We start from the raw sequence: 9,969 nt of genomic DNA, 5'->3' as shown, positions 1-9,969 counted from the left end.
ATATCCTCTGCTTAACAGAAACATGGTTAAAACCTTCTACCAAAGACAATGAATTCCTTCCACGTGGATATAACATACTAAGACTCGACCGAGTAGCCAAGAAAGGTGGAGGGGTAGCTATTCTATTTAAATCAGGACTACAGCTAATCACCTACAACTGTAAAATACCTCTTGATTCCAATGCTGAAATTCTTATCTCCAAACTTCAAATTAACAATGCCAAATCCATCTATATCATCTGTATGTTTCTTCCACCCGGTAATAACATTTCCACCATGGAAAATATTTTTTGCTGCCTTTCCCAATACTTGCTTCAAGAAACCATAATCCTAGGAGATATAAACATTGACTGGAGCTGCTATTGCAGCAGCCTCCCTACAACCCACATCAACCTACATGGTTTTACTCAAACCATTACATCCCCTACCAGGATCAATAAAACTAACCAGAAAACTAGCATATTAGACTGGATTCTCATAAACCATCACCCTCACAACTATGATTCAGGAACCCTCCCTGATGATATAAGCGACCACTCACTTACCTATATTATCAGACACAAAACCCATACTCCCAATCCTAAATCTGTCAAAAATATCAGATCCAAAAAGAACTTTAACCCTGAGCTATTCGAAAATGAACTAAGAACATGCAATTGGTCTCCCTTAAAATACCTCCCTTTAGAAGAAGCCATCAAGTACTTTAACTCTAAATTTCTGGCTATTCTCAACCAACATGCTCCAACCAGATTAATTAGAGTTAAAACCAACTCTGCCCCATGGCTTTCAAAAGCAACCAAAGACAAAATGTACCTTAGAAATAAACACTGGGCCAAATGGAGAATGACTAAAAGCCCTGTTGACCAACAAACCTTTAGACAGTTAAGAAATGACACTAAGAAAGCTATACTCTCTGATAAAAAAATTACTACCTACAGTTCCAACAAACTAATCAAAACAACCCTCAAAAATTCTGGACTAGCATTAACCAACTACTCCACCCAGGTCAATCCACCACACCTAACCCTCAAGACACTGACCATACTAACCCCATAAATACAGCCAATACATTCAATACCTTCTTTACAAATACTATCCAAACACTGGCTAGTCAGCTAACACCTAATAGCTTCACAATACCCACCTATAACTCTACCTCACCCCCTCCTTTTCATTTACAACCTGTCCCAACTACTTGCATCCAAACCCTCATACAAAAACTAAAACCATGCTGTCCCTCTGCAGATCAACTACCTGCCGATTTTCTACAGCTATCAGCCAAATCCATAGCTTACCCTGTTTCCATTCTGATCAATAGGACAATTACCGAAGGTCACATACCTAGCCTATGGAAAGTCTCTCATATTATCCCTCTCCATAAAGGCGGAAACTCTAATGAGCTCTCCAACTACCGTCCTATTGCCCTTCTCTCCCCTCTAGCAAAGATCATGGAGAAATGTATCCATAGGCAATTACTTGACCACTTAACACAAAAAAAAAACTTACTTTCCAGCTGTCAACATGGTTTCAGACCTTCACACAGTACTACCACTGTCCTCCTTTCCTTTACAGATTATATTAACAAAAATCGTAACCTTAATAACCTATCTTCAGCGCTATTCATTGACCTGTCTAAAGCATTCAACATGGTCAATCATCAGATTCTCCTCAACATACTAGAATCACTATCATTTGATGCACCTTGTATAAAATGGTTCCAGTCCTACCTAGATAAAAGACAACAGGTAGATGTTCTTCATCTCACATTGCTGCAGTCCTTACACTTGGGTAGTCCGCTGTCCTCGGTCGGCCCGAATATCAAAGTATAAGGCTGACGTCGGTCAAGGCGCATTTGACTGACATCAGGACGTCAGGGTACAAATGCGCATGACCGACGTCATATCCTCAGTCTTTTTTGCCGCATGGTCCGATGCAGAAGCAGCGTTGCAAGTGCCGGTTGGCGTTCTGAAATTGTTCGATTTCGGAGTTTCAGACCGAGTCAAAGTTGGCTAAGTACCCCTTTGGGAAATATTTTATTTTTCTTGCCTCAGTGGTTTACGGATGTCAGAAAAAGTGAATAATTGTATTTCTTGTGGGAAACAGATACATAGAGACTACCATACTTTGTGTATTCCTTGTTTAGGGCCTGAGCACGGCGTTGTTGGGTGTCGCTCTTGTGCTAGATTCAATAAGCGCACTATTAAGAGAAGATTAGATTGTGCCAGGTTAGTCTTGAGGAAGCGGTGCAATTATAAAATGCCGTCGGATGCTCCGGCGCCTGCTTCTTCGAAGGCGCAGGACAAAGCAGTTAAACCTAGGCTGGAGGAACCGTCAGTGCGGACGCCGGTTCTTTAGAGGTGTCGGTGGAGCGGTGGTTCCACCGGAGGTTTCTTTGGGATCCCAGGGAGAGACTTTGTTATTGCAGGATGTGGCCTCTCAGGAGGCAGGCCAGGCTGATGGGGCTTCTCAGGTTACTATACTCCCCTCCTTGCCTAGGGTGGTTAGGCCCTCTCCTTCTGTTTCCAAGGCTTCTCCCAGGGGCAGGCCAGGTTTAGCTTCAGTTGGTGTTACCCCTAGCTCTTCAGGAACTGTGCCCAAGAAGCATATGCTTAAAATGGCAGAAGATTTGATTACTTTGATTAGGGGTTCTATGCCCCCTCCTGATAAGAGACCTAGGGTGGAGCCTGAGCTAGGGAGTTTTGAGCAGGCTTCAGATGTTTCAGAGTCTTGACTGAAGACTTGCAGGAGTACTCTCCTTATTCTGATTCTGATGTGGATGATTCTACTCCTTCTGCTTCTCCTCCTGAGGATTTTTCTTTTCAGAAACTCTTCATTCCATGAGGGAGCATTTTAAGTGGGAAGGTCAGGACTTCTCTGATTCCAGGAAAAGGCTTAGGGAATTTTTGTTTTACCCCAGCATAGGCCTTTGGCTATACCTCCTGTTTTGGATGTAGTGGAAGATGTTTTACAGAGGCTTCTCTTAATCCTGATTCTTTGCCTCCTGCTCCTGTTAAACCGGATAGGTATTACAGGGTGCCTGAAGCTCATAAGTATCTTTTTAGAGTCCTAGGGCAGACCCAGAAACTGTTAGCCAGGGGCCTAAAGGTGTTAAGGCTTCTGTTGTTAAGAATCCGGTTCCTGCAGACAAAGAGGCCAGGGCCTTGGATAGATGGGGAAAGAAAGTTTATACTTCTTCCACTCTTGCTATGAGGGCTTTGAATTGCCAGTTTCACATGTTGAAATACCAAAACTATCTCCTTTCACAATTGAAGTCTAAGGTTGATGCTCTGGCAGAAGGTATTGATTGTAAGGAGTTGCAAGATTTAGTACATGTTTCTGAACAGGTGGGTAAGCATTCTTTGCAATGTGGTTTTGATGCTGTACAGGCCTCGTCTAGGGTGGCTGCCACTGGGTCAGTTCTTCGCAGGCACGCCTGGCTGAGGGATCAAAATTTATCTGAACATGTTAAAACAAGGATTTTAGATGCTCCTTTACAATCTGACGTGTTGTTTGGTCCTCCTGTTGAGGCAGTTTTAAAGAAAATGGAAGACAAGGCTAAGTCTATGCAGACTGTTAAAGATTTTTGCAGGTCCAGCCTCCAAAGTTTAGTAGAAATTGGCCTACTAAGGGGTGGGCGTATCCTTCTTATGATTCCCAGTCTAGGGGTAGATCTAGGCGTGGTAGGGGCAGAGCTCAGGGCTCTTTCAGGCCTAGAACAGGGAGTTCTCCTGCACAGTCTTGGTGAGGGCAGGGGTCAGTCCTTTCGTAAACAGCCCCAATGACCTACCTTTTCAGCTGCCAGAGCCTTCTCGTCTGGCAGCACCTATGGGAGGAAGGTTGGCACTTTTCAAAGAAAATTGGGTTTAATTACCCAATACAGATGGGTATTGGATATCATACACCACGGTTACAGGTTTTATTTCCATACCTTGCCTCCTTTCAGAGGCATGCCAGACGTTCCTCCTCAACAAAGAATAGAGGCTCACAAGCAAGTTTCTCTGTTACTCCAAATAGGGGCCATACAGCCGGTCCCTATGCCAGAAGTGGGCCTAAGATTTTATTCTCGCCTGTTCCTAGTACCAAAGAAGGGGAACACGTGGAGACCAATTTTGGATTTATCTACCCTCAACACTTATCTGGACATTCCCAAGTTCAAGATGTTGACGTTAAAGCAGCTTTTACCTCTGCTGGGCAAAGATCATTGGATGGTAACTTTGGATCTCAAGGAGGCTTACCTTCATGTTCCTATCAGACTAAGTTGCAGGAAGTATCTGCGTTTTCGAGCTGGGACTTCTCACTATCAGTTCTCTGCATTGCCCTTTGGCTTATCTACTGCGCCCAGAGTGTTCACGAAAGTTCTGGCTCCAGTGATAGCTTTCTTCAGGCTAAAAGGAATACAGATCTATCCTTATTTGGACGACTGCCTGATTCTGGCTCAAGGAAAGGAAGAGCTTCTTCATCATTTGGAATATGTGATAGCAGTGCTAAGATGCCTCGGGTATTCTGTGAGCGAAATAAAGTCCAGTCTAGTACCCTCTCAGGACATGTGCTTTCTGGGTGTGAGACTGAATACAGCATCCCAGATGGCCTTTTTAACCCCGGACAAACAAAAGAGTCTATCCCTTTACTTCCATCAACTATCTCATCAGTCCGGGCTGACTGCAAGGACAGTCCTTCAAGCCTTAGGGTTCATGGCATCTTGTATTCTGGTGCTTCCCAATGCCAAACTGCATATGAGGAAGCTGCAATGGTATCTCAAAAATGTATGGACACAGCACTGCCAGGATCTGGACACTGTCATTCAAATAATACCTTGCATTCAAAAGGAATTTTTGTGGTGGGCTCAGGAATGTCACCTAAACAAGGGACTCTCTGTGACCCGGCCAGAGGAGTCAGATTTTAACGACAGATGCCTCAGACAAAGCTTGGGAGCTCATCTAAATGGAAAGTGGATACAAGACAAGTGGCCTGCCAGACTACAACATCTACATATCAACCTGAAGGAGATGTTAGCAGTCCAGTTTGCATTAATAGCTTCCAAGGATTTACTTCTTCCAGGGCAGGTGTTGATTCTAACAGACAACACAACTGTCATGTGGTACATAAACAAGCAAGGGGAGCATTCTTATCCTCTATGCAGGCAAGCAATGATTTTGTGGGAGACTGCTCTCAGTTTACAGCTCAATCTTCAGGCAAGGTTTCTGCCAGGAGCACAGAACTCCTTAGCAGATGTGTTGAGCAGGCAATTATGGATCCCCACGAGTGGAAATTGGATCCTCATGTATTTCAGAAATTGACAGTGTCATGGGAACTCCAGACATAGATCTGTTCGCTTCTCCACTAAACCATCAGCTGCCAAAGTTTTGCACAAAAGGTTTCATCCCACAGCTTGGAAGTGGATGCTCTTTCTTTCAATTGGAGCAATCTTCATGTGTATGCCTTTCCACCTCTGCCTCTCCTCCCAAAGGTACTTCTAAAGGTCAGACAGGACAAGCCAAGGATGATTTTAATAGCTCCAGATTGGCCTCGACAGCACTGGTACCCATTACTGAGAGGTCTGCACGGAAGCCTCCATGGCCTTTGCCTTGATTCCACACCTGTTGTCACAGGAGGACAGCCATTTGCTCAATGTCAAGCTTCACTCTCTGCACCTAACAGCCTGGCATATTCTGTTTTGAACCATAGTGGGCCTCCACTTCCTCAGCAAGTTTTGAATGTTATTTTGGAAGCTAGAAGGCCTAGTACAAGGAAAGTGTACGTAGATAAATGGAAGAGATTTTTATTTTGGAGTGCAGCAAAAGATTTTGATGTTTCTGAGCCTAATTTGAGTGTGGCTCTTCAATATCTTACTGAGTTACTAGACAAGGTTTGTCTTTCTCTTCTATTAAGGTTCATGCTGCAGCAATTTTGGCTCACTATGATTGTGACCCACCATTGTTTTCTCATCCTTTGTTCAAGCAATTTCTTAGAGGGCAAAGAATATAAGACCCCCACGAAGAGCTCCTACTCCTGCTTGGGATCTCAATTTTGTGTTGGAGAAACTCACTCTACAACCTTTTGAGCCTGCAGCTACTTCTGAGTTGAAATATTTATCATGGAAGACTGCTTTTTGTTGGCCATTACCTCTGCAAGAAGGGTTTCTGAATTGCAGGCCCTTATGGCGTTGAGCCTTTCTTGATTTTCCATAAGGATAGGGTATCTTTACGTACTAATCCTTCCTTTATGCCTAAAGTGGTTTCTAGTGTGGCTTTAAACCAAACTATTCATTTGCCTACTTTTTATGCAAATCCCAAAAATAAAGGGGAAAAGATTTTGCACACTTTAGATGTACACAGGCAGTTGCGATATTATTTGGACAGAACTAAAGGGTTCAGGCAGTCTCAGCAGTTGTTTGTTTCTTTTGCTTTGGGTTCTCAGGGCAAGCCTGTGTCAAAACAAACTATTTCTAAGTGGATTGGGTTTTGCATTGCTTTCTGTTATTCCCATCATGGCAAGGAGATTCCAGCTGGGATTAGGCCTCATTCCACTAGGGCTACTGCCACTTGACAGCTTTTGAGGGAGTGGCAACCAAGGATATTTTGGAGGCAGCTACTTGGAGTTCAGTGCATACTTTCTCTCGGCATTATCACCTACCACTTTACTCTAAATCCAGGGCTGGTTTTGCCACTGCTGTTTTGCAGGGCATTTGGCAGCTCCTGCTTCCTTAGTTTGGCCATCCTCCCTTACCTCTGCTTTGGGATTCTACCCAAGTGTAAGGACTGCAGCAATGTGAGATGAAGAACATAGTACAGTTTGTACCTACCATAAATGTAGATGTTCAAGATCCACATTGCTGCAGTCAATCCTCCCTCCTTTCCCCTCTGTAGTTAGAGGTGGTTGTGTGGGTTGGGTTGTAAATATTATGTATATTGTATATATTGTACATATAATTAGTGCAAGGGTGGTTGGTTGTTTGTTTGCTGTCTTTTGGTTTTGACCTTTATGTTTAGGGTCTTCTGACATCTGGGGCAAGAAAAGACTGAGGATATGACGTCGGTCATGCGCATTTGTACCCTGACGTCCTGATGTCAGTCAAATGCGCCTTGACCGACGTCAGCCTTATACTTTGATATTCGGGCCGACCGAGGACAGCGGACTACCCAAGTGTAAGGACTGCAGCAATGTGGATCTTCGAACATCTACATTTATGGTAGGTACAAAACTGTACTTTATTTGGCATAAGACTCTTTCTACCCTCCAACCAGTTTCACTGGGTGTCCCTCAAGGGTCTATACTTGGACCTCTCCTCTTCTCAATATTTTTTAATGGCCTTCATCTAGCCATCCCCCAAGCCACATGCATACAATATGCTGATGACTCGACACTTATATGCTCAGCCAAATCCACATCTGAACTTCTCTCTTACCCAGAAAGTATTTAACACAGTTGAACAATGGTTTACACCACGTTGTCTTCTTTTGAACCCCCCAAAAAACTAAACCTCCTCTTTAATCCAACCCACAAGTCCTCTCCACTTGATTTCTCAGTTATATCCACTAACGCCACCATCATATCACCTGAGACTACTACCAAACTACTGGGAATCACCATTGATAACTTGAACTTTGACATCCATATCAACAATACAATAAAAACTGTCAACAAAAAACTTTGCTCCCTCTATAGAATTAACTCATACCTTTCTCCTACAGCTAGAACAACTATAGCCCATAGTCATCTAATCTCTACCCTCCTTTATGCCTCACCTATTTTTACTAACCTTTCAAAAAATAACCTCCGCAAACTGGAAACTTCCTACAATAATATTGCTAGATTTGCAACAGGTAACCCTTACAGAACCCACCACTGCTTAAATATAAAGCCGCTGGGATGGCTTGAACTACAAAACTTGATTAAATTCCATCAACTAACCATCGCCCATAAAATTCTTTATAAACCTTCCTGCACTCCTAGTCTATCTACCCTCATCACTCCATACACAAATCTGAAATCACTGCGTTCTTCTCACAAAAATCTTTTATACATTTCTAAACCTAACAACAAAGCTGGCAAATCTCTCTTCTCCAATGCTGTTGGAAAAACCTGGAATCTTCTCCCCAGTGACCTCTCCTCTCTTCCCTCTCTATCACTCTTCAAAAGTAGACTAAAACTCTTCCTTCGAACACACTGGTTGTGCCCCTGTACTAAACCTGACTAGGCAGCTATCTGTCTAATTGAACTAAACTCTGCCTAGCCCTCACTACTCAGAAATTAGTACATATTTTATCCCTATAAATTCTATTTTCCTCCCAAACTTCACTATGCAGAATCTCCCTTTACATTTCCTACTGAAAAATATACTTTTCTCTTCCTTTTACATTATGTATATACTTATCCTGCCTCCCCTCTAGACCTCAGTCTTTCTATTTATATACGACTTATAACTGCATACTGTATAGTAGAAGCATTCTGGCACTACAAGATTTTTTGTTTATCCTCACAGAATAATATGTTTAACCTGTAATATTGTTTTTCTTTTTATATATAATTAATTCTGCTATTTAGTTATCTCTCCTATTATTTTTTGTGTTTATGTACCCGAAATCTGCTAGTTTAATATGAATATTTTCATTTAGTCTTATTTTGTATATTTATTACTAAGCTTTTCATTTATCTGTATTGGAGCTTATCTCCTCGGGCCTCTACTGAAAATGGACATGTATCCAGTTAGACTAGCCCAGTCAACAAATGTAAAATAAAAATAAATAAGTTTGTCTTTCTGTGTGTTGTAAATTATTTAAACTTCTCGGTGTTGTACTAGTGTTGTACTATTTATTCCCATTGTCTTATTTTTTAATATTTTAACACTTTTGAACTATCACTTATAAAATGTACTGTTGATGTAATTTTCTTCCCAATCTGTCTCTAGGGTTTTGCTTTCATAAGTTTCCATCGCAGGGAAGATGCTGCACGAGCTATTGCTGGCGTTTCTGGCTTTGGCTATGACCATTTGATCCTCAATGTGGAGTGGGCAAAGTAAGTTCATGCTATTAGTGCTGTGAAAATGAAGCATCCTAATGGTATGTCTGTAGAAGGAAAACATTTTTTGATTTGAGGAAACCAAGATCTCACTGAGCTGTAACTGGTGTCTAGACTGAGACAGCCATACACTGATTTGTATGGAATATTCAGTATCAGGTGTATTGTACACAAAAGGAGATCTTCTGTGGTGGTCTTGCTTTCCTGTCTGCATGCATTTGTGTTCCAGTGGCCAGTGCATTAAAGTATTCTTCACTGCATACCAGTTTTGTAAAGTACATATTTTGTTAGTTTTTTTTTTTGGTTTGTTTAATTCTTGGGAGAGTAATGCCAGGGCTCATTCCGTTGCTGAATGGAAGGCTGTACACATTATAGGTACCTGCTCTGACATAAAATGTAGAATTTGGTACACGTTCATGAAAATGTGTTGGGTTGGCTGGAATAAATGTATGGAGAGTCCATGTGTGTATGAGGAAGATACAGGAACAAGAAATTCTTTAACATGGGGGGGCTTTTTTTACAAGGGATTTTCTCAAATTGCTTAAGGTAGACAACTTTACCTGTACTTTATATCAAAACAAAAATTATACATTATTTTGAGAATTAATGTAAAAGTTTCCTGTTTACAAGTTTTAATTTTTTTTTCTTTTCCTAGACCTTCCAATAACTAAAATGATGATGAAGTGGTTTGAACAGCCAACCCAAGATGCATTGCTGTCTAGCATACTGTTTAATAAAGTCACCATTTAATAAAATCATCTCTCACTTTTGTTTGTTTTATTTAACAATGCAAAGTAATGAACTCCTGAAATACAGCCCTTTTGTCCTCAAAAACAAAACTACAAATTGCTCTTTGCTTCCAGTGATGCAGGGTAGAGGGTTTGGTGCTGCAGAGTCTGCCTGTGTGTAGAGCAGGTAATGGGTTTCTTGTGTTAATCTGCTAAAAATGTGT

At 41.7% G+C, this 9,969-nt stretch overlaps 1 protein-coding gene across 1 annotated transcript in view; it reads left to right on the top strand.

The window, feature by feature from the left end:
• Positions 1 to 9,775, top strand: part of EIF3G (eukaryotic translation initiation factor 3 subunit G) — a 195,129-nt gene extending 185,354 nt beyond the window's left edge. The window contains exons 5-6 of the mRNA XM_044084675.1: positions 8,908 to 9,014; positions 9,673 to 9,775. Of these exons, the coding sequence (XP_043940610.1) occupies positions 8,908 to 9,014; positions 9,673 to 9,688 (123 nt within the window). The 3' untranslated portion in view covers positions 9,689 to 9,775. The remainder of the gene's footprint in view (positions 1 to 8,907; positions 9,015 to 9,672) is intronic.
• Positions 9,776 to 9,969: the final 194 nt, after the last annotated feature.

The sequence above is a fragment of the Protopterus annectens genome, chromosome 9.part0, assembly GCF_019279795.1.
Source record: "Protopterus annectens isolate FY-2018-M chromosome 9.part0, PAN1.0, whole genome shotgun sequence".
NCBI classification, from domain to species: domain Eukaryota; kingdom Metazoa; phylum Chordata; order Ceratodontiformes; family Protopteridae; genus Protopterus; species Protopterus annectens.
The sequence above is the reverse complement of the archived record's forward strand: the minus strand, read 5'-3'. Positions and strand labels throughout refer to the sequence as shown.